The sequence below is a fragment of the Cydia strobilella genome, chromosome 25 (assembly GCF_947568885.1).
Source record: "Cydia strobilella chromosome 25, ilCydStro3.1, whole genome shotgun sequence".
Lineage (NCBI taxonomy): Eukaryota > Metazoa > Arthropoda > Insecta > Lepidoptera > Tortricidae > Cydia > Cydia strobilella.
This window is the reverse complement of record NC_086065.1, coordinates 6,343,219-6,368,020: the sequence shown is the minus strand read 5'-3', so window position 1 is coordinate 6,368,020 and position 24,802 is coordinate 6,343,219. Positions and strand designations below refer to the sequence as shown.

General features: G+C 38.0%; 4 protein-coding genes across 4 annotated transcripts in view; 2 read left to right on the top strand and 2 right to left on the bottom strand.

Moving 5' to 3' along the window:
- Positions 1–450: 450 nt before the first annotated feature.
- On the bottom strand, positions 451–5,954 carry LOC134752629 (uncharacterized). Its single transcript, XM_063688299.1, has 4 exons — positions 5,796–5,954; positions 5,222–5,378; positions 4,018–4,853; positions 451–522 (listed from the first exon to the last, which is right to left on the bottom strand). Exons 1-4 carry the CDS (start codon positions 5,934–5,936, stop codon positions 451–453), a joined length of 1,206 nt encoding a protein of 401 aa, XP_063544369.1. The 5' UTR covers positions 5,937–5,954.
- A 698-nt stretch (positions 5,955–6,652) lies between these two features.
- Positions 6,653–8,216, top strand: LOC134752715 (uncharacterized). The gene is made up of 2 exons (XM_063688401.1): positions 6,653–6,773; positions 7,078–8,216. Exon 2 carries the CDS (start codon positions 7,095–7,097, stop codon positions 8,127–8,129), a length of 1,035 nt encoding a protein of 344 aa, XP_063544471.1. The 5' UTR covers positions 6,653–6,773; positions 7,078–7,094; the 3' UTR covers positions 8,130–8,216.
- A 507-nt stretch (positions 8,217–8,723) lies between these two features.
- Positions 8,724–14,164, bottom strand: LOC134752628 (uncharacterized). Its single transcript, XM_063688298.1, has 8 exons — positions 14,153–14,164; positions 13,751–13,820; positions 13,456–13,565; positions 11,887–12,029; positions 11,051–11,173; positions 10,524–10,645; positions 9,331–9,571; positions 8,724–8,792 (listed from the first exon to the last, which is right to left on the bottom strand). Exons 1-8 carry the CDS (start codon positions 14,162–14,164, stop codon positions 8,774–8,776), a joined length of 840 nt encoding a protein of 279 aa, XP_063544368.1. The 3' UTR covers positions 8,724–8,773.
- Positions 14,165–21,911: 7,747 nt separating this feature from the next.
- The window catches only part of LOC134752808 (PTB domain-containing adapter protein ced-6), a 115,161-nt gene continuing 112,270 nt past the window's right edge, over positions 21,912–24,802 (top strand). The window contains exon 1 of the mRNA XM_063688546.1: positions 21,912–22,196. The gene's annotated coding sequence lies outside the window, so the exon portion shown is untranslated. The remainder of the gene's footprint in view (positions 22,197–24,802) is intronic.

Sequence of the window (24,802 nt, the reverse complement as noted above, 5' to 3'; positions counted from 1 at the left end):
GCGTCGTGTATGTTTCGTTATGTTCTCTGGAAATCTCATTCATAACAGTAATTCCAGCGAAGTCACTAGCTTTTACCATCATCATGGCGTTAAGCATTCTTTTAATTTCTACTACAGGTTTCGTAGGACCAACTTTATCTACTGTGTTATTACTCAGTTTCTTGACATAATTTTTTGCTGCAATATTATTCGAATAATTTTCTGTACGTGGTGTTTCTACATTTGCTATTAAATCTTCTAAACCAACCCCATGTGTAGTGTTCAATCTTGTCGCTTCCATAACGTAAATGGGTAATTTCTTGCCAAGGCACATATCATCGATTTGTGAGTGTGATTTTGAGATCGAAAGTGATTCCAGAGATTTATGAACTGAATTTTGTTGATCACTTTGTAAATCACCATTTGAGTTATGTTGTAAGTTAGAATATATCTTAGTGGCCTTCTGACCTTCTACGGCTGCTTCTTTAGGCACGTGATCTTTAACAATATGATCGGAGACTGGATTTCTGCTGTTTTTTGCTGCTGAGGTAATATTGGTAATGTTAATAAAAACCTTAACATTCTTGTTTGCAATTTTATTATCAGACTGCTCTATTGAGCATATGCGGTTATCAACCACGTGTTCTTGACATTTCGTTTGATTGTATGATTTTATGTTTTTGACTTTGTTGGAGTCAAAATTATGAATGGATATCTTAGTGATCTTATCACCGTTCTTTATTTTCAGACTTAACTTCACAGATTCACTTTTATTTAAATGTATGCGAGGTTTATCCGAAGAGTACACATTGTTTTTAAATGTGGGTATATGTGTAACGAATTTCGCATTTCTCATTTTCTTTGTTTTAATGTTATGAGTTTTTGTTTTCTGACACTCTTTGTCATCATAGTTAGAGCTTTCTTTTATTTTTGTTGCCCTCTCTTCTAGTTTACCGCATGATTTTATAAGATCAACACTGTTTTCGGTTCCATTCTGTATCTGACTGCTTTCACTAATTTCTTCCTGTCTTCTATTTTCGTCATCTGATTTCTGCCACTCTTTGTCATCATAGTTAGAGCTTTCTTTTATCTTTGTTGTCCTCTCTTCTAGTTTACTGCATGCTTTTATGAGATCAACACTGTTTTCGGTTCCATTCTGTATCCGACTGCTTTTACTAACTTCTTCCTGTCTTCTATTTTCTTCATCTGATTTTAGTTCGACGTTTTCTAGGTTAGTTTTACACGCTGTAGGTTTGCAATGATTATTGTTCTGATATTGTGGCACAAGGAGCTGACTGCATATACAATTTTGTTCAATTCTCTGTTCAGCATTTGCGGAGTTGAGTGAATAAATAGATGATAAAAGATGAAACTGACGTAAATGTTGTTGAAGAAAGGGAACTGAAGGGTTGAATGCAAATTTCATAAGATTGTTCTCGGCTGGAATATTGTGACTTGAGCGAACAAATCGCATTCGCTCTATAGGTTTTCTATAATTTGAGGTAAAATCTGGTTCTACATTTTTGCATTGTGACCCAGTAAATTTTATGGACACTGACATTTCTTCTGTTGTTTCATTTGGACATTTTACACGCACTAGAGGTTCACAAGATATAAGTTTTACTGCTGTTTCGCCTTTTTCGGTCTGAAGCGCGTGTACTGAGCTAGAAGATTGTATTGGGCTTGGTAGTTTTTCAACAATCAAGGGTTTCTTAGGTATTCCCACTTTTTCAGTAGTAAGCAAGGTGGGAGACGACAGTGAAAATTGTATGGGATGTATTGGTTCATAATGCGCGATAGAGTGTTTCTCCGACTCTACTTTTATTCCTTTTTGAAGAAATATGTGAACTGACCGAACAAGTCTTAAACGCTCAAATGGTATCTTTAACTTTTGAGGAAGTGGCTGAGGTCGAGAACTATTTAGAGGTTTATAAGGTTTATAAGAACATTTAGGTTCTGATACGATTGTGGGCGGTTGTACAAGGCGGTCTTGAGGTGATGGTGTTCTCGATTTGCACTTAGGTGTTTTTAATAACCCCATAAATAAATTCCAATAAACGGACAGTATAACAGGTTTTCTACAATATATACCGATTAGACTTTCTGAAATCGTCTTGTTTGCCTTGTCTCTCCATTGAACAAGATTATTGACGACACTGTGATTACTTCTTCTTTTGAAATTTTTTTTCGATCCTATTTTATTTTTAACTTTGTTTTCCGAGTAATCATGATTGTTTGTTTCCATGTCATTTTCTACATTTTCAAGGGTGACCGACAGATTATTTATATTGGCATCTTGATCATTAATGGATGAGTCTTTGTCACCTGAATATATGTAGTTTTCAGAGCGCAACAAGGAGTCATCGCTCAACGGCATCCAGATAAGACATTCTTGCTCAATGATTTTATCCACCAGAGAGCAACTCCTTATGGGGAACGATGTAGATGCAATATCGTTGTCCGTATAGTATTGTAGTTGTAAAAATGAGCTGAAAAATGTGAACATGCCTTATTAAAAGATAATATGAATGGTTAATGCTAATAAAGATTCTGCCTTTTATGTTTACTTATTTTTTCTTAATTACCGTAAAATGGTTTTAAAACATCATAGTTTGAATACAGTCACAAAATTAGGAGTAATTTTTACTAACCTACTCCTTGTTTTGGCATGAATAGCTGCATTACTATGAATTAATAACTATATGAATCTACCTACGACCAAACACCAGCATAAAAATATTATTGCTTAAAAACTGAAAATTGTAAGTCACCCCTGCATTTCAAACCGTGGTGTATACCGTATTATCTTGGTCCCAGTCAAAACTGGCGAAGTTGGACAGAATACAAATTTAATTTTATTTTATTCGGCAAACATAATGATACAATTATGAAATATTTATCAGTACTGATAAATATTTTGAAATATGTCTCACGATAGTTTAAGTGCGATACAATTATGTTTTAGACTTACTTAGTTGGCTTAGATTCCGACTCCCTTCGTGTTACATATTGTTCACAGTCTTCAGATCTCTCGGGAAAACGCAAACTTCGAGTCCCTTGGACCATATAAACATGTTTATTCGCCAGATAATTAGTAGTTCCATTCAAATCATATTTCTCATCACAAATCAAATCATCATCATCAATTATTGAATCTGATTGTATTGTTTCGTACTCAATTATTTTACATACTTGTTCATCGCTTGATGGGATTCTTTGCTCATTTTTTGTGGTAGGAACAGGACCAAAGAAATCCTTGGGTAAGTGTATTTTAAAATAGTTTGAACTAGGATAACTTCTACTATTTAATTTTTTTTTAAAAGGTAACTCGAATAAATAGGGTTTTGATCTATGGAGCAATTGTGTTTTCGATATCACTTTCTCGGTTTCATATTTCTTGTCGGTTTTCATTACATTTCCAGGCATATAAACTGGTCCAGGTACGATCATTTGAGGCATCATGTAAGCTTTAAGATTTTGCTTATATTTTGGATTATTGGATGACCTTGGAATTCTGGTCTTGGACTTATGTATGTTTTTTTTCGGCATTTTTTTGATTTCTGACACTGATATCTCATCGCTTTTCGCGTAATCTTTTATTCCCAATTGTTTGTAGACATTGTTGACAAGCTCGAATACTGTACTACTACTTTTAGTGTAAAAAGCTTTATTGGTCCACCGCATGTATAAGCCGTTGTTTTTACTGTCTTTCGAGCTATCTAAGAATTTTTTGATCCAGGTTTTGGGCATCTTTTCTTTATGTTTTTCCTTTGGGGGTTTTGGTTTTTTACGTTGCGGATTCCCTCCAATTTTGATCATGAATCCAGCTTTGTTATTTGCCTGACCTTGTTTCGCTGAATTTATTTCTGATAGCTGTTCCGGTCTAATTCTGTCTTTACTTGTTGTTTTCATAAATCCTTTCCCTATAGACATTTTGTCACTCAACCTTTCGTTACTACTATAATTACGCAAGTTTATTCCAGTAGCTTCTCTCTTTTTCCATGATAAACGTGATCTCAATGATTTTCTTTCTACTACCATATTGTCCTTCTTCGTTTTTATCTTGCTGCAAACATTTTTATTACTCATTTTTGGGTTTTCAGTTTGCAAAACCATATCTTTTTGTTGACCCTTAATGTTTGTTGATGACTTTTCGTCTTTCACGCCGCTGAAAGATTGGGCTTCCAATGAAGGTGGATCTGATGGTATAACATTTTTATAATTAGGAGCATTAGTTATGTCGGAACTACCCAATTCGTTTAACATCTTCTCTTCTTCGTATTGTTTAAGTGCACTTAATAATGCTTCAAGTTTGCTTCTAACCCCTGTAGCAGCTTTAAACTTCTCCGACGGATTTTCTTTCTGGTTTGGCAATTTCGAGGGTATTTGCACTCTCTGAGTGCAGATATCCCTGAGTGCAGCACTATTTGTGTTGTGGCATTCCAGATCATAAATATTTTGTAACAAAGAACGTGAAGAAAAATCTTCATGCTCTCTATCTTTTTGAAGTAAAGATAAGATCTTACAAATATCAAGTGACAAGTTATTTGCTTCTTTAGATAAATAATGAGTTTTCGGGTTATCATTATCTACGTCAGTATTAGTCGGTTGTTTTATATTGGTTGTGGTAGTACAGTCACACGTGAAGATTGGGGATAGTTTTCTAGTTACTTTCCTCGATAATTGTGTTTGTCTTTTAGGACAGTAGCTTGCTGTTTTGTATCTTGGTGCCTGGAACCTCTCCATTTCCTCGTGTTCCATGTATATGGAGGATGCCCTTCTTGTGTAATAACCATCAGGGTATCTTTCTCTTCTATACGGTCTGTCGAACACTTCGTTAGGATAGTAGCTTTCCATGTTATATCTTGGGTTTCCTAAATTAAAAATAAATCGTTATTCAAAATTTACACTTGGTAAATTTGTGTGGGCATTAAAAAACCTAAAATAATTACTCTCTTGCTAGGTTGTCTCTTACAGGTCTATTCACCAATGACACCAATTCTCACGCTGATTCGCGGCCTGCTATTTCAGTCAAGGCAAACCGGCTAACTCTATGGTTTTGGTTAGTATGGATAGGTACTAACTATACCTACATATTTTGTAGTAAACCTGAGGTGGATGAGTTTTCTGTAATATGAATATGACGAAACCATGGCTACTTATTTTTCATTGCTCAAATTAATTTAAGTAAGTACGCCAAGCCAAGGACTCAGGTAAAGTTAAAAAATTTGAAGATACATACGAACAAACATCATGGACTCGTCAGCACTGCTAGCCCCCCACTCGTTTTCTGGGAGGTACACCCTCCGCGCTCCGTACCTTTGACTTGCTCGTCCGTAGTTGGTAGAACTCCTGACGGTCTGGTAGTACACTGGTCTTGGTATCGTGCAGTACCTTGGCTGTGGAAACGGAGATAATAAGCCCTGTCATTTACGTACACTGTTTTATCATTACGACAGATGCGACAATTGTCAAAAAAACTAGCTTTGCTAGGATCCATAGCTTACTGTAGCTTCCAACCATCAGATGTGATGTATGCTTGTTTGCCACCGATGTGCCATTAAATTAACACTATTATAAACTACCGGACAAGTGCGAGTCGCACTCGCCCACCGAGGGTTCCGTACTTTTTAGTATTTGTTGTTATAGCGGTAACAGTAATACTATCACGGTTTATGAGATACAGCCTGGTGACAGACAGCGGAGTCTTAGTAATAGGGTCCCGTTTTTACCCTTTGGGTACGGAACCCTGAAAAAGTGGGCTACGTCTAATAGAGCTTCAGAATTAGCACTGTTTAAAAGCTGATAAAACTGACCTGCCTATATCTGTTAGCCTGGCACCCCAACTCCTGCATATACTTCCACCGCGGCACGTCGAAGATGTCGTACTCATAAGCCCTCAGTACGTCTTCTCTAATCTTCCTCTCGGTCACATTAACGCCTCTGTTTCTTAACATTTTATCAGCATCTTACTGTTCATTTTTAAATGGCACGGCAAATGAAGAACCTGTAAGGTTTTCGACAGTATTCAGGACTCTTATAGACTAATGTCAATGTGAGGAAGACAGTAAATACTCTTTCGTCGCTTTTAACTTGCGTTTGTATCAATACTCCACTTACAGAAGGTACGTGCTGGTTTAATTCACCTTACAAAAAGCTTTGATCTTCGGTTGAAATATTGTCTTCTCATACATGTGACGTAGTACTTAGCGTGTGAGCGTACGGTGTTGACCGGGAACCAAAGTGTAGAAATGCTGAAATCGCGAGGTAAGCCCTAAGATGATGACGGATGAGTGTTTAGATAATCTTGCACCTAAGTTTATCCCTAGTCTTGAATAAATGTTTTGTTGTATTGTATTTATTACATTTACCGTGTTTAAATGTGCTTCATAAAATTTAAACCATATCAATTATATCTGTTTTTTTGAGTTTTACTGAAATTTACATTAAATTCTCAAAATATTTACAACTGTCAATGTTCTTGACAGAAGATGAAGATGCAGATGCAGAAGCATATATTATTATACTCTTTGTGCAGAAGATTGCCTCTACTTTTTTACTTCTAAGAAGGATCCATATATTATGGTCTTAACGTTGTGTTATATGATTTTTGCCTTATGACATAAATACCTCTATATGTCCTATGTCATTTTGAATGTTGACACTGGACCATTTATAATTTTATTTACAATTTGTAGTAGTTTTTGAAGGAAGTTTTATTTAAACGTTTTTATTTTTACATATTTCTAGTGAAAATGAACGAAAGTGTTTCAGAAAAATAATAAGAACCTCATGTAAGAAATATTTCCATTTTTTATCCATTTACACGCTTTTATTTAGTTTCACCTGGTTTTTTACGATTTGCCGATAGAACTGAAATTTAGCATGAATTCTATGACAATGTTCTGGTCCCATCCAGCTGATCCAGCGGCCATTGGGAGTTTCTAATAAAACGACCTCATGGAGTCTGGGTTCGTTACAATCGTCTTGATTAGTACCTAGTAGATAACTTTCTAAAGAAAACGACAGTCCAAAATAAAACCATTATAATGAAGCAATGCATTGCTTTTAATTGTTATCTTTATTTGTTGATTTCAGAAACTCGATGGTTCCATATGCTAGCTAAGGAGCGACCTAAAAAAGTTAGAATTTATATTACTACTTACTCTAAACCCAAAACTAAATATATCGTCGAAATGAACAAAACTTACGGCTCCAGAAACGAAAATTCAAGATTCATATGCTCGATATGTCTAAATAGCAACGCAAGAAATGAGGAGCAAAAAAATGTCGACTGCGAAAAAAGAAAATCTAAATCATGTCCGATGTGTCAAGGAACTGCCACAAATATATCGCATGTCGCAATCAATAAAACTGACAAGACTGAAAATAAAGTCGTAGATAGCAGGATCAAAACCGTACCTCCGTCCAAAATAAATGCTGATCATGGACTAAATCTTCTAACTGAAGTGTTGACTGTTTTTCAAAGTCAAAAGGAACATAATGATAAAGAAAAAAGTAGATCTATCTTATTAAAAGACGCTTGTGTGTCAGCGGAATTAGGGAAGACTAAACCAAAATTGTCTTTTAGCAAAACTTTCCAATTATCTATTGAAGGAGGCTGTGTTCAAGAAAGCGGAAAATTTTGCTTAGTCAACGCATGCCAGCCTAAAGTAGCTACCAACTCCCAGTGTTCTATAGATCTGATAAAACACAAATCTTCTTCGATACCCCAAATGAAGATGGAAGAACTGAAGAATTCTTTGAAAGAGAAAACTAAAACTAATAAAGATGCTATAGAAGAAGTTAATAGAATGTTTGCTACTGTAAAAAGAGACGATAACTTCGATAATATAAACAGACCTCTGATTAGGAATGGACCAAGAGTATTGCCAGTGGTAAAAACCTCATCGGAGAAACCTTCTCAAAGACAATCAGATGAGGATTCTGATCAAAGCCATAAGGAAATCTGCAAATGTTGCCAGAATAACCAGAACTATTACTTGTCTAGTGGGGATTCTTTGGCGAAAAGGGAACGATGTGAGAAAGGTGTCAACGTGGAATGTTGCAACAAAAATCACAACCGTGTACCTAAAGAATTGAAAGTCTGTGAACATTGTCGGAAACCTAGTTATGGTTCTGATTATTAGATCAGTTTATGTAGATGAAATAAATCGTCGAGTAACTAGGTAACTTTTGTGGCTTTTCTTTGATATTCCAAAATTTACCTTACACATCTTGAATTTTCTGTTCGTTTTTTTTATTTATTTTATTTTTATCTTTCTCGCACTAGCTAGGAACGGACTCGCAATTCGACTCGAGTTTAAGAACACCAATCAATTGTGAATACTAGACGCATACATTCTTCATAATAAAAATACCTACGACGATTATGATGGCACAACCACATTCTGTCGCTGCAGACTCAGGTGGACTCTATTTTGACGGCAAGCACTTAATACATAAACACATTAATGATTAAAATTAAGTATTTAATAGCAGTAATAAGAGTAAATTTTACTGGTGGAAGATTTAGAGTCAGTCCATGCTAAGTTTGCATCGACTTAGCAGTGACAACGACAATGTATGGCTACGCCGCCGTAACACTTGGTCTCTACACTTAGCGTAGGACTACGTTGTATATAAAGAAACAATCGAAGTAAATTAAATCGTTTATTAAAGTAATAGTAATCCAATAATATAAATCTTACAACCTTGGCATTTTAAGTTTATGGATAAGGATATCTCCATCGTCACCACATTATTTTCTTTCTTTGGTTCGGGTTTTCGTTTTCTACCAATCTCTGGGAGAACTGTAACAAAAACGAAAAACGGCGGTCGTATGATGGTCACGATTACTTGCCGTCGGGAAGTTTCTATATTTGCGAAGTTTTCCACTTGATATAAATGGCGGCCAGCTAAAATATACTTATCACTACATAGTATAAAACGAAGTAGCTTCCTGCTATGTGGATGTCTGTCCCTATGTATGCTCAGATCTTTAAAACTACGCAACGTATTTTGATACGTTTTTTTAATAGATAGAGTGATGCAAGAGGAAGGTATATATGTATAATAAATACATCAGCATTGTAGAATATAGAAAATGACATGATTAAAAGAAAGAAGGAAAGAATGTAGCTTCAGGCACTAGATTTTTTTGATCCACTAGATAGGTTTCTAGTTTTATTACCGATGATAAAAGCTCTTACAAATAAACTATTCTATTCTATTCTATTCTATTCTATTCTTACTAAAGTGCCACTGGAAAGATTTCATAATTGTGAAATTTCTACAAGGGAAAAATTCGTAATTTTTTCATATTTCGTATGGAGATTGTACTGTACTTACTCTCCCAACCTCAAATCAAAGACCGGTTCAGCTCGATGCTCAGTCCTATCACTCCTACTCTTCGTATCCAGCTCCTTCGTGAGCACTTTCTTCAGCATGTTGGACGAATCCACAAACTTGCACATGTACTCGTTCAGGGTCTGCATCTTCTGGAACAGTTCGTTCTGGTCGTGGGGTTCTGTGGGGCAGTTCACTATCTTCTCCAGCTCGCTGGTGATCCGTTTGAAGTTGTCGGTTAACCCTTAAAAGGAATGGAGAATTAGACTAGAACCTTCTTAATGGTTTATGGGCGTAACTATGGACTAAGCTCGCCTTTGTACCTAAATTTATATGAATTTCATGTTAACAATTTTTGTTTTGTACAATAAGTGATTTACTACTACTACTACTAATTCCTAAAATAGTATTTTTTCTGTTCCTGATAGTATATATTTATAATAATGGTGAAACGAATGTTTGATTTACAATTTAATAATATAAGTCACAATTAGCTATGAAGCTACTGTATGAACTGTATCCTTAACTTTTGAGATCAGAAGAGACAATTTTTAGGGTTGCGTACCCAAAGGGTAAAAACAGGACCCTATTATTAAGACTCCATTATCCGTCTGTCCGTCTGGCTGTCTGTCTTTCCGTCTGTCTTTCACCAGGCTGTATCTCATGAACCGTGATAGCTAGAGAGTCTGTTGCCGCTATAACAACAAATACTAAAAACAGAATAAAATACATATTTAAGTGGGGCTCCCATATAACAAACGTGATTTTTTTGCCGTTTTTTGCGTAATGGGAACCCTTTGTGCGCAAATCCGACTCGCACTTGGCAGGTTTTTTTATGCTTGAGTATATATCAAATTAAAGAAGTAATATCGTAAAATGTTTCCAAGGAGCGAGATAAATCCTCGCTTGCCGCACACTCCCCCGCATCGGGTGACCGGCCGTAGCGTACATGACGTAAATCCTATCGTTTTTACAGTCCCCGAGTCCACAGACCACAGACCCACGGATTTTGTGCGTGAACTTTACTTTAGAAAATATGTGGTATTTTCTATAAAAAGGGACCTTATTGTCGATGCGGCTTACGCCATTATAAACGATGCTCCGATATAAATACAATCTCGCGCGACGCTGTGCGGCGTAAGCGCCATCGACAATAAGGTCCCTTTTCATAGAAAATGCCCCATATATGCTGATACCTGTATCCTCAGTATTAGTCGCCGTATGCTTCATTACCCTGACTCTCGGCGCTACAGTCTCCGTAAACTCTCCTTCTTGCAGCTGATATTCCATTTCTTGCGGTTTGTAGTATGTTTGTCTCCTGTAATCAAGAGTTATGAACACGTAAATATTCCCCATGTTTTTGCTTTTAGAATATGGAGATCTGAGGCAAAGACAATGGAATTGGTACTTTACATCTTAGAATTGATCATCTCATGACGTGGCAATCATTTCATGAAATGAAAAGTCAAACCTAACCTAACCATATCATGAAGTGATCAATTTCTAAATTTTATTATTTTGCCACGACATGCGGATTGTCAGAAGTTAGCACTCAACCTAGTTTTCCACCCATAAATTAGGCAAACATTAATTTCCGAGGTAAAATTTGCGGCTAAAACATTTTAAATTATCTTACGCGTCTCAGTTTCCTTTGTCTATGCCATGAACATAGAATGAGAAGAAACAAGAAACCCACTTATATTAAAGGTGACTCAAGGCGTACCTAAACGGGTCGGTGTTATTTTCCTCAGAGAGAGCGTTTTTCGTCTTCGCTATGACCAGCTTGAGTAGATTTTCGATGCCGATCTTGTGGTCATTCAGGAGGTGCCGGTCCAGGACTGTTATCCTGAAATTAAGTTGGATAAATGTGTAACCTATTCGTTCCTGGACCATAATTTTTTATCCGCAACGCAGGCTTTGTCAGGTGAACACAAACTCACAATCAGCTACAGGCTTCGTCACAAAATAATACAGCAATAAAATCTGCAACAGGCTTCGTCAACTTACTGTAAAATTATACATTAAAAACCCTACAAACAAAACACACCCTCTAACTCGCCGCCAGCAGACAGTGTGCCTAGCAGGCTGGCCGCATTTCCCCGTTGAATGGCGATGCTAATACCTATCTATAGTATCTATATTCGTTCCTACAAAATTACTTACGAGTTCATACTTAAGTCCTAGAAGATTATAAGGGCATTTTTACTTAAAAGTGTACCGTGTACCATCTACTTTTTTTCGAAAATCCATCAACTTTCGGGTTATTTCTACTCAGTGTCACGAGGACTATAGATGTAAAAAGAAAATAAAAATATGTCCCCAATAAAATTACAGTTTTGTAACGCATTTTCAAATACATTTCGTATGGACCGTTACAAAACTGACACCCAAAGTTTGAATAAAAAATTGGGGACACTTTTTTTCGGTTTTGAAAAAAGTAAATGGTACCATTTTTTCAGAAAACCCCCATGAACTACACGACAAAGTATGCTAGCAAGCCTAAGGGCCCTACCCTTAGGCTCTGTTGAGATTAAGTATTTCAGCAAAACAAGTCAAAACCTATCAGCCTCGAAATTGCAGAGATGACATCTGAAAGTCTCCCTCGGTAGTCGCTCGTGTCCTGCGAAGTCGCTTCGAGTGACCATCAGTGGTAGATCTTCTTTAAATGCCTTGGATGTACACTCGCTCAGCATGCACATGTCCTGGAAACCAAGTGTTATCTTTAACGGCCTTTTAGAGTTAAACCAAGAAAAGTGCAGAGATTTTGACAGCACCAGGGGTGTGAAACTCCTATAGCTTTGGGCCAAGTCGGCTCCGTTCGGCTCAGCATTGCTCCGAGCAGTTATTAGGTTTGGCACAACTTGACGTCCCTTTGCGTACACGACCACAGATAAGATAATGACTTAAAATTTTGACAACCCTAAATAGCTGAAAGGGATAGTTCCATATATTAGAAAGGGCATATGGCTATATGATTCAACCCTAAACCGCTGTCAAACTTCGGTTTTGTAGGAAGTTTCCTTTCTTTATTTATTCTGTGACAGCACAAACAGTGCAGGTGTTATTTTAAACGTCAAACTTCTATGAAATTATGACGTATAAATAACACGGGCACTGCGTGTACTGTCAAAATCTCTGCACTTTTCTTGGTCTAATTATAGTCTAGTCGGTAGTGACCCGGGCTCGAATCCTGGCAAGGTAGTCGTTTTTAGGGTTCTGTACCCAAAAGGTAAAAACGGGACCCTATTACTAAGACTCCGCTGTCCGTCTGTCCGTCCGTCTGTCTGTCACCAGGCTGTATCTCATGAACCGTGATAGCTAGACAGTTGAAATTTTCACAGATGATGTATTTCTGTTGCCGCTATAACAACAAATACTAAAAACAGAATAATATAAATATTTAAATGGGGCTCCCATACAACAAACGTGATTTTTTGCTGTTTTTTCCGTAATGGTACGGAACCCTTCGTGCGCGAGTCCGACTCGCACTTGGCCGGTTTTTTAAGGTTCTGTCTCCATAATAGTTTTATCATTTTAGGCACTTCATATTTTCCTGTGGACACCTTGTGCCATAATTTTGTGTGTAAATTTATATTTGACGAATGACGACCGGTCTGTCCTTGTGGGTAGTGACCTTATGCCTATGAAGCCGAGTTCTGGATTCAAATCCCGGTTCGTATCCTAATATAGAGTATACCCACCCATAGTGGGTACAGGCAAGCTCGGCCGAAATTCACCTTCCCATACAAACGGAGTTTCGTTCTCATTTTAAAACTACGTGTTGGATTGTAATGAAACTTTGCATATACAATTGGGTATTACATACCTAGTGTAATTAGTTTATATTTATAGCTCTAAAACAAATTTGTATGAAACACTTAAATTCGCTGTTTTTTTTTACTTTTGTATCTGAACCTACATAAACTAGTTACAGACCTAGATATACCTTATCCTATTGTAAGTACAAAGTTTCAGAGCAATCTAGGTAGTCGTTTTAAAATGAGAGCGTAACTACGTTTGTATGGAGAACCGAGCTTGCCGGGGACTTAAGGTACATTCGGTGTTTGTGAGGTGAGATACGCAGAGAGAGATTCACACTGAAACGGAGTCGGTGCCCGCTCTTCTTACCGTATTATCCTCGGCGGGGTCTTCAGGATGCGAGAACAGCGTGCGCCCGCGCCCAATGCGTGCGCGCAGCTTCTCGAACAGCCGCGTCGCCGACGACGTCCGAGCAGGCACTGTACCACATTCAAAGAGCCCATCAACGTGGTGAGAAATGAAAAGGTACGTTAGGAATATTTTCTATAATGTTAATATCAAGGGAGGAAAATGGGGACGTGTTTGAGAAGTGGTCACATGAGTTCGTCCCCTTTCGTCTGAATTTTCTCAGGGATTTTTAATGTTAAAGGTTATGTTAACTTACGTTTAAATTCTTTACTGGACTTTGCATGGATGAAGGTGGTCGTAGAAGTTCCAGCGAGAGTGTGACTTTTCTGGAAACTCAAATAAATTTAAAAAAATATGGTTGTTTGTAAAGCCGGTTTACGGACTATAGTTTTGCGTGATAACGTCATAAGAAAACATTGATGAAAAGTCCGTAACGTTACTATGGAAATCTGTGCACAACGTGACACTTTTTCGTGCATGCTACCGGTGTTATCACGTCAAAATGGCTGTAGCGATAAACCAGACTTGATTCTGGAAGACAACAATTTGAGAGTTCACTATTCGCAAACAAACTGTTTCCTCAGTTTGCAAAAATATCGTAAACCTAGAACCTAAGTTTTTTCTTAAAATAAGAAGAGGGAAATGAAAAAAAAAATACTCTGCCACGCATACGGTCCTTTGACTCGATCTTCGAGACACGCCCACGTTGCTAACTTTAGTCTGCGGCCGGCCTAGCGAAGGTGACAATCGCTATCGCTACGACAATGAAACTGTTTGTGTCTCTCTATCATTACGGAGCGCTTTCAGGTCGCTAATGGAGCGTTAGCGATTGGCATGTTGTCTACGGGGCCAGCCGGCCTAGAAAAGGTGACAATCGCTATCGCTTCGCCATCGAATCGCTGTGTGTCTCTCTATCACTCTTCCATATTAGTGCGACAGTGACCGTTGCGTTTCGTTCGCTTCGTAGCGTTAGCAATTGGCATGTTGTCTACGGGGCCTGTTTCCTCAGTTTGCAAAAATATCGTAAACCTAGAACCTAAGTTTTTTCTTAAAATAAGAAACAGGAAATGAAAAAAAAATACTCTGCCACGCATACGGTCCTTTGACTCGATCTTCGAGACACGCCCACGTTGCTAACTTCAGTCTGCCGACGGCGGCCTAGACAAGGTGACAATCGCTTGCGCTTCGCCATCGAATCGCTTTGTTTCTCTCTATCACTCTTCCATATTAGTGCGACAGTGACAGCGTTTCGTTCGCTACGGAGCGTTAGCGATTGTCATGTCACGTTGTCTACGGGGACAGCTAGCCTAGTTAAAGTGACAATCGCTATCGCTATGACAACGAAACGGTTTGTGTCTCTCTATCACTTTCAGGCCGCGTAGCCAACACGCCAATCGCTTAAGGGGCCCACTGACTATCAGTCCGCCGGACGATATCGGCCTGTCAGTTAGAACAAAAATTTGACAGTTCCGAACAACTGACAGGCCGATATCGTCCGGCGGACTGATAGTCAGTGGGCCCCTTACGCTCCGAAGCGATCGAAACGCAACTGTCACTGTCGCACTAATATGGACGAGTGATAGAGAGACACAAAGCGTTTCGTTGTCGTAGCGCAAGCGATTGTCACGTTGGCTAGGCCGGCAAGATCGCTAATAGAGCGATAGCGATTGGCATGTTGTCTACGGGGCCAGGAGGCCTAGCCAAGGTGACAATCGCTTGCGCTTCGCCATCGAATCGCTTTATGTCTCATCTCTATCACTCTTCCATATTAGTGTAACAGTGACAGTTGTGTTTCGTTCGCTACGTAGCGATAGCGATTGGCATGTTGTCTACGGGGCCTGTCGGCCTAGCCAAGGTGACAATCGCTTGCGCTTCGCCATCGAATCGCTTTATGTCTCATCTCTATCACTCTTTCATATTAGTGACAGTGACAGTTGTGTTTCGTTCGCTACGTAGCGATAGCGATTGGCATGTTGTCTACGGGGCCAGGCGGCCTAGCCAAGGTGACAATCGCTTGCGCTTCGCCATCGAATCGCTTTATGTCTCATCTCTATCACTCTTCCATATTAGTGTGACAGTGACAGTTGTGTTTCGTTCGCTAATGGTTCGCTACGTAGCGATAGCGATTGGCATGTTGTCTACGGAGCCTGCCGGCCTAGCCAAGGTGACAATCGCTATCGCTACGACAACGAAACCGTTTGTGTCTATCACTACGAAGAGCTTTCAGAAGCTTCCCTCTGGACCGCATCCAGCGAAGAGCGATTCGAATTGTCGACTGCCAGCGTATTTCGGAACGGCTTGACTCCTTGGCGCTGCGTAGAGATGTGGCCTCGCTCTGCATTTTTTATCGCGTGTATAACGGGGAGTGCTCCGAGGAATTGTGCGGATTAATCCCTGCAGCTTCTTTTCGCCATCGCCCTACGCGACAACATTACCATCCTCAACACTTAGATGGTTGGCAGTCCTCAACTGTGCGTTTCTCTAGAAACTTCCTGCCTCGCACAGCTAAACTGTGGAATGAACTGTCGTCTGCGGTATTTCCGGACCGATATGACCTTCAAACCTTCAAGAAAAGAGCGTATTCCTATCTTAAAGGCCGGCAACGCACTTACAACCCCTCTGGTGTTGCGGGTGTCCATGGGCGGCGGTAATCGCTTACCATCAGGTGATCCGTCTGCTCGTTTGCCTCCTATTTCATAAAAAAAAAAAAAGATTTTAAGAAACACCTACCGCTAGCTCGAGAAAGTTAAGTCTATGTCTTTAGGTTTTATTGTCTGTGGCGTGATGTAGCGAGAAAAGTGGCGCTGTATTGTGTCGGAGGCATGTTGGGTTATTGAGCCGACGAGGTGTCTTTGTTACCTTCATGTCGCAGGGATTGAACACTTCTCGGCTTGGATCCTCGTGATGAAGCTGCTGGTGCATGATGAGGGCACTCTCGAAGTTCGTGGTGAAGTCGCATTGGGGACAGCTGAAAAGAATCGGACAAGTTAGGGTCATTTAGAGATTTAAGGCTTTAGGTAGACCGTGCAGAATAGGACAAGTTAGGGTCATTTAGAGATTTAAGGCTTTAGGTAGACCGTGCAAATCGGACAAGTTAGGGTAATTCAGAGATTTAAGGCTTAGGTAGACCGTGCGACAACTTGCATGCGGGTTTCGTAACATTGCAGTATTTGATCGATAGATTTAATTGGTTATGCCGTAGTGGTACCTAAATGTGACGTTTTCAAGTAAAAAGGTACCACATTGTCGCTTACCATAAGGACGAAATTTGCTAGTATCTTTATACAAATAACCTGTCAGAGCGAGCGTCCTTATGGCAAGCGACAAAGTGGCACCTTTGGCTCGAAGACGATACAAATGTAACGAAATTCGCACGCGTCGTCTAAACGAGCGCACATTCGTGTCTTTCCTTTGGACATCGCCAAAGTTAGGCCTAATTTTTGGTAAGGCTTATAATCAGCATAAGAAACATCTCTTCTATAAATCTGAGCGATAAAAATTCAAAATTATTTTTTTCCACCGTTTAAACCAAACCGCTGGAGAGACGAAGTGCAGAAAGACCTCAGCGAACTCGGCGCCGTCGACTGGACAGAAACGGCTTTGGACAGAGTAGCATGGCGGTCTTTGGTGTCAGAGGCCAAGATCCACTTCGGGTCGTTGCGCCACAGCAGTAAGGTAAGTTTAAACCAAACGGTTAAAACGGTAAGTTGGCGTAACTTCGTGAATCACCGGCGTACGAGTATTTACGTCCCATTGCTCAAGCTAAGGCTTTACACAAGCCTCCCCTCATTACAGTGGCGTAACTGGGGGGGGGGGTCACGCGCCCTGGGCGCCGATCAAGGGGCCATTTCCTCTAGCTACTATCTGTCTCATTATATAAGTTTGGACTATGGTCCCCACACTCAGCTACACCACCTATGCATATCTTTACCTATGCAGAATTCCTCAAAATAGTTTCCGTCACCAAGTCGCTACTGATATAATAATTATAATATTACTAGCTTTTGCCCGCGACTTCGTCTGCGTGGAGTTAGTAATTTGGGTAGCTTATTTTTTATCCAATCTGCTTTTTATCGATTCCCTATACAAACTTCCACCTCCCTTTTCAAACCCATAAAGGATGATTTTTGGGATAAAAACTACCCTATGTCCTTCCCCGGGACTCTATACCAAACTAACTATCTCTATACCAAATTTCAACTAATCGGTTCAGTGATTTAAGCGTGAAGAGGTAACAGACAGACAGACACACTTTCGCATTTATAATATTAGTATAGATATTAGTTGATGTGGCTGAAAACTTATAAGTTGGAGGTGAATTGGATTGAACAACTCAACTGAAGGAACCCATGACCTCCGGTGACGGTTCCAAAAGATGGAATTCTTAGATTTTAGGTACTTACCAATAAGTCATAATTAAGTCTAAACAAAAACCTTAAATATAAATATATCGTTATTCAACACAAAATCTGTCAAAACTATCTTTAATGAAAGATGACAAAGAAGTAAGGAGACGGCAGCTTTAAGAAGTCTTCATGAATTTGTGATAAGGTTTGACAGCAGAGTCTGTAACATATATGGTACCATAGAGCACACAACTCAGTACCTATTGTACCTACATACGTTACTTAAGCCTTTCTATATACTTACTGTACTCTTTGTCTAAGCCTAAGTGAGACAATCGTGAGACAGGGTCTCTTTCAAGCATAGACATAGTAGTTATAGACATGAAACCGAGGGACCAGGGGTAAGAGACAGGTTAATGTATAGCAGCATAATCCTTTTTCTTTTTCACTTATAAATTTCGGTATTTCGCCATCGCCTCCTACCTATGCTGCCATAACCCGACCATGAAAAAAAACCCGGTCGCTGACAAGGACAAAGCAATAAGACTATCTTTCTCTATCAAAGACTGTCAGGCCCTTGCTTTCAAGTCTCTTAAAGAAATTGCAAACTGTCAAATGTCAATATATATATATTTGTATAACTCGTATATTTTCCCATTTCCCATTAATTTCCACAATTTCTGTGCATTTGAGACAATTGAGAATCGTTACCGTGTAGGTAAGTATAATTTTTAATAGTTGATAGACAGATAAATACTATAAATAGTAAAATCTTTCATACATAATTTTTTGCAGATAGGTATCCAATGGATATTCAGAAAATTCCTTGAAGGCACGGTATTCTGACGTGCACATAAGATGTAGCACGCGCTAGACCTGGTGAATATTATAGTATTGGTACCTACGTAAGGTAAGGTCAGTATTTTTATTTATGACACGGAACCCTTCGTGCGCGAGTCCGACTCGCACTTTTCCGGTTTTTCAACCCCCGACGCAAAAGGCGTTTCTGGCAAAAAATGGATTTTTTTGTCATATACTTAATGTAGGATGTTTTTTAGGATTCCGTACCCAAAGGGTAAAAACGGGACCCTATTACTAAGACTCCGCTGTCCGTCTGTCTGTCTGTCACCAGGCTGTATCTCATGAACCGTGATAGCTAGACAGTTGAAATTTTCACAGATGATGTACTTCTGTTGCCGCTATAACAACAAATACTAAAAACAGAATAATATAAATATTTAAATGGGGCTCCCATACAATAAACGTGATTTTTTTGCTGTTTTTGTAATGGTACGGAACCCTTCGTGCGCGAGTCCTACTCGCACTTGGCCGGTTTTTTTTTACATGGTTATTAGTGTTATTACAAATATAGTTGGTCAAGCAAATCTTGTCAGTAGAAAAAGGCGGCAAATTTAAAATATGTAGGCGCGAAGGGTTATCGGCCCATAGAAAATTTGAATTTTGCGCCTTTTTCTACTAACAAGATTTGCTTGACCCACCGCTGTGTGGCGCTGTCGTCGTGTACGGTCCCAATATGACATGCCTATATCGTCGCTACACTTACTCAACCTCATATCTGCAACAATAATTTGATGGAAATGTCGCTTTTCTTTCATTCGGAAAGCGGGTGTTTTTGTCATCAAATGAATGTTGCAGATACGAGGTTGAGTAAGTATAGCGGCGATATTTTAATATTGGCTTCTAAGGGCCTGTTTCACAGTGTCCAAGTAAAGTATTTGATAGTTAATTAACAAATATCTTAACTGCCAGATAAAACTACCTTCAGTTGTAAAGGTATTTATCTACCAGTTAAGCTTATTTGAAGATTGTGAAACGCCAACGATGACTTTATTCTTCAGATAAGTGGCATATTCAGGACTTTACTTGGACATTGTGAAACAGGCCCTAAATAAATGGAAATAGTCAACACTCAACATGCAACGATTTAGTTAATTATAATTTATAATATTCATACAATGCAACATTTACACAGTAGGTAAGTATGTATGTACATTTTCATCCAAAAAAAATGCATTGCATGCTCAGTAAATGTACGCAGGCAGGCAAGCGGGAACTAAAGAAAAAGCGTTTTCCCTATGGAGTTATGAAGTTTCTAGTAGAATTTATTTTCTTAAATGAAATTGGTACATTTCATGAGGATATAATACATTAAAATAAAAGTAAAAATGAATGAGCATCGCACATTATACAAAACAAACAAACCAAAAACAATAACAAATTAATTTAAAACTTTTTTTTTGTCACAAGTTCACAACAACAAGTAGGTAGCACACTGCAGGTAGCATTATAAACATATTATGTATGTGTATATACATATACAGTTTTTGTCTTTATACTTCATTTTTGTATCGCAAGTGTGATGAAAAACATTGTGTGTATCTCGGGGGGCGTAATAATATTGCAAACTCGAGTTTATAAATCGCTCCGGTAAGCCGTCGCGATTTAACTATACTCTCGTTTGCAATTTTTTTTTCACCTCAGCAGCTCGAACAAGCCTACTTTCGTCACTCCCTGGAGTGAGGAAAGTGCGACTTTCCTCACTCCAGGGAGTGAAACAATGTAGCTTTTTAATTTAGTGAAGGCCATGAACTTCATACTTTTATTACATTTTTTTTATGGTATGGTACGGTACGGTACGGTACGGTCCGGTCCGGTCCCGTATCGTATCGTACATATTATAATACTTTTTTTTCTGTTTATTCTGTATAATTCGAAATACATTTTAACCTTTAATATGTTCTCACTACTGAGGTGAAAAATTATGTGTGCAACACGAGAGCAAAGTTATTTTACATCTCGTGTTTTTGAGTCCCTCGCTACGCTCAAGATTCTACCTTAGAATCACTCGCTTCGCTCGTGATTCAATTAAAGAATCTTTCGCTTTCTCGGGACTCAAAATAAACACTCGCAAGAAAAACCAACTTTCCTCTCTTGTTGCACAAATAACTATTTTAACTTACGCCCCATGTTGCACAATGTATTATTATATAACAAACGACTTCAACGCGAGTCTGAAAAATGTGTCTGCACTTTGGTATGATAATACTACTTATTCTGTGACTGGTCTGCGGGTTTTTTTTTTCATAGATACAAAAAAAATACAAAATACAAAAAATTTTTTCGTTACCAGGCATAGATGAAATATAGGATAAAACAATTGGTTTAACTTACAAATATGTCAATTTGGTTAGCAGTAGCCCTCACACTAGGTCAAGCCTGTATCGTGAGGACTAGGAAATTCAGTAGATTTATCAATAACATGATGCGAAAAAAATCAGATAAAATACGAGTTGCAAATATGAATCTAAATTAAACTACGTTCATTAAAAATATACAAAACATATTAGTAATATAATAAGCCTTTATAAAAAAGCTTTACCTATATATTATGTCATGGGTATTCAAAATAAGCGAAAAAAAAACAACTACGAACCATCAGGGGGCCATTTCTCGAACGGTATTAGACTAATATTATTAGTCCACGAACTGTCAGATCGTATGGGTTACCATGGCAACACACTATAATATTAGACTAATACCGTTCGGGAAATGGGCCCCAGACCACCACCACCAGTCACCAGTCCTTTCTGTTTACTTGTGTACTTACCTATCGTTCTGCTTTAAGTAGATTTACATTCAAAATTGGTAATGAAGACCTTAAGATGCAGACAAAAAGTCGATTTTTTAATAACAGCTACCCAATCGCCTAAGGTTTAAAGTTATCAACACAGCTTAGACATTGAAACGTGTGAAATCTTAACTTTTTTCCATTCAAATCTCATACAATTACTTCTTTTTCTTGTACAAAGCGATAAATACTCCTTTGTAATTTTATCACGATTATTCCTTTAGACAAATTTAATTTTGCTCATAAAAAACCATAGTATCACTAAATTCACACTTACTCTTTTGAAATAAGGTTGTGGTTTGAAAACGCAGGTTAAATTAGAAAGTGAGGTTATGTTTGTTAATTGTATAGCCTTTTCTGAGCGGTAACATTGCATACCACTCAAACAGGTAGGAGGTATAGCAGTACCGTGCGGGGAGCCGCGTCCGTTGCACGCTTTTACGCTCAACTAAAACAAATCTTCAAACTCAAATTAAACACTCAAATAACACTTACAAAACATAAATAACAAAGCAGTTTCATTGATAAACTAACTATAAGTGAGTTCAACTTTGAAATAACGTCCAAAAACTTAGTAAAACAAGTTTTAGGTAGCAGTTACATAAAGCTAACTTTTCTCTTGTGCTTCTTTGTTTTGTGAATTCATCAAGTTTTAGTTTTTGAAGTGGTTTTTTGATCTTTGTGGAGTGAAATCGGATAATAGTCAGGTGAGTTGGGGACCTTTTTTAGCCGCTTTCACTTAGGGTTAAGCGTTTGGTTCGTTCGAGCGTTTCGTTCAAGGAAAGGTGTTTTATCAAGTTGTACCTACTTAAATATTAAAACCGTACATCGTACACGCAAGCCAGCGTCTATGTTGAAAACCAAAGGTTTGTGATACCATAAACGACCACTCTATCATTGAACCATTAAAAAGTTTTTAATTTAGAAAACGAATGTAATTTTTTCTGTTGATATTTATGGAGGTAGTACCAATTTCTTTATAAGTTATAGGAATGTCTTACTTATCTAAAAACAAGGCGTTTCCGTGTTGTTTTGCTATATATGGAAATGTAGGGTAAAAACAAAGAAATATATTAATGAAACAAGTTTGTAGAATGTGGCAAAAAAAAAAACAAAATAGCAACCTACACGAAAAATACATATGTTCTTGTTGTTATGGATTTATTTTCACAAAAGTAGCTACAGAAAACCCGTAGGTATAATTTCTTGGTTTTAAATCAACACTAAATTGGATATGAATGTTTTTTTACTGAGAGGGGACGACACAAAGGATTTGCCACACTGGATGCGTTCTGCGGGCAGCGGTCAGGTCAAACTTCAAAGGTTGCTGTCAATGTTGTTCATACATAATGCGGGTTTGACCTGACCGCTGACCGCAGAACAGAACGCATCCAGTGTGGCAAATCTTTAAAGGTACAGAGCCCCTGATAGACACAAATCGTTTTACAAGCTTTTATTTAAATTATAAACTGAAATAGAAATCATGCACTAAAGAAAACGTGACCAGTCCACCGGTGGCCGAGGCGGGAAGCAGGTATGTTTGGGTCAAAACTTGCAAGCTAAATTACACCTACTTCCCATTAGTCGATTGAACTGAAACTTCACATACATATGTAAGTTGGGTGACAATGCAATATTATGGTACCATCGAGCTGATCTAATGATGGCCACAAGGGGTGGCCATAGAAACTCTGTGATTAAAACAACGCAACCTAAGTGTGTTTGGGTTTGATTGGATGGGGCTCGATGAGTACAGATAGATGGATGATAATAGATGGATACAGTCTAAGGAAAAAACGTGCCTCAAAAAACACGAAAATTTAATTCTCGATCAGATGACGCCACTAGCTTTGGCCTACTCTCGTATAGAGGGCGTTGACGGATTCGTTTGTTATTTATAATTTTAACGCATATCAGTGAAAGAACATGGGTCAAAATCATATAAAAATAATTAATGCAAACAAAAAAATCATTTATCCATATCTATAATCCATATATATTTAAATACATTTTAACGTATTTTTATAAATCTTCATTTTTAGTTTTAATGTAGGTCGATAGATGGCAGTGAATTTACAGTGGTTACAAAATTTACTATGACAGTACCGCTCTATCTTATTATATCCTCTTTGGTAAAGTTGTTGTTGAATGAAAAGTACAGTCAGTAATAAAAGCTTTTTTCTACTCGTCGACTGTAATGCTTAAATCAAAGATAGATATAACTCCGTAATAGATGGATACAGTCTAAGGAAAAAACGTGCCTCGAAAATCAAGAAAATTTGATTCTCGTTCAGAGGGCGCTACTAGTTTTGGCCTACAGTCGTATAGATGGCGTTGACGGTTTCGTTTGTTATTTAACAATTTTAACGCATATCAGTGAAAGAACATGGGTCAAAATCATCAAAATAATTAATGCAAATAAAAAAAAATCATTTATCTATATTTAAATACATTTTATCGTATTTTTACAAATCTTCAATTTTAGTTTTAAAGTGTGTCGACAGATGGCAGTGAATTTACTGGGGTTACAAAATTTACTATGACAGTACCGCTCTAGTATATGTTACTCTATGCTTAAATTAAGATTTCGTATACCATATTATAATTGCGTACTTTTCAGTTTTCATGGGGATGGGTTCCCTACTCAACTATAATATTCATTTTCATATGCTGGCGCTGTAGTCAACTATAAAAGAATTTGATCAATCACGTGTTGCTATAGAAAAGACATTAACGGGCGACAACCCGACAACGACAATAGTCGCGCGTTTATGTCTTTTGTACTAAATTTTTGTGTACTTTTTGTATACTTACCAATTTTTCATTAATTATTTAGGTTTTATAATAAAAAAAGTATAATTTTAGATGACTCGTAGAAAAAGTATTATATACAATAGTGATATAATTAAGCTTTTCAATCTCGTACCTTATTTAGGCAACTCAGCAAGCTTCGTAGCCTAAACACGGTACTCGACTGAAAAGCTCTCTATTATATCACGAAAATATTTTTTTGAATGGCAATTAAAATTCAAATAAACATGAGATTTCATACCGCTAAATAGATTCAATTAAAAGATAGGTAGTAGGAACCATTTTAACCGTGTTGAATAAAACATTTGTGCCTACATACAAGTTCCCATACAAAGTTGTTCACTGGGCGTAGAACGGGTTACATTATAGCTAACACTTGAATGTGTCTTTGTATGTCAGCCTGTCGGAACGGGTTTAAAGTAAGCTAAACCACGGACGTAGCGGAGACTAGCACATTTACAGACTGTCAATATCCCATAAAAACGCATAATTTAATAATTGT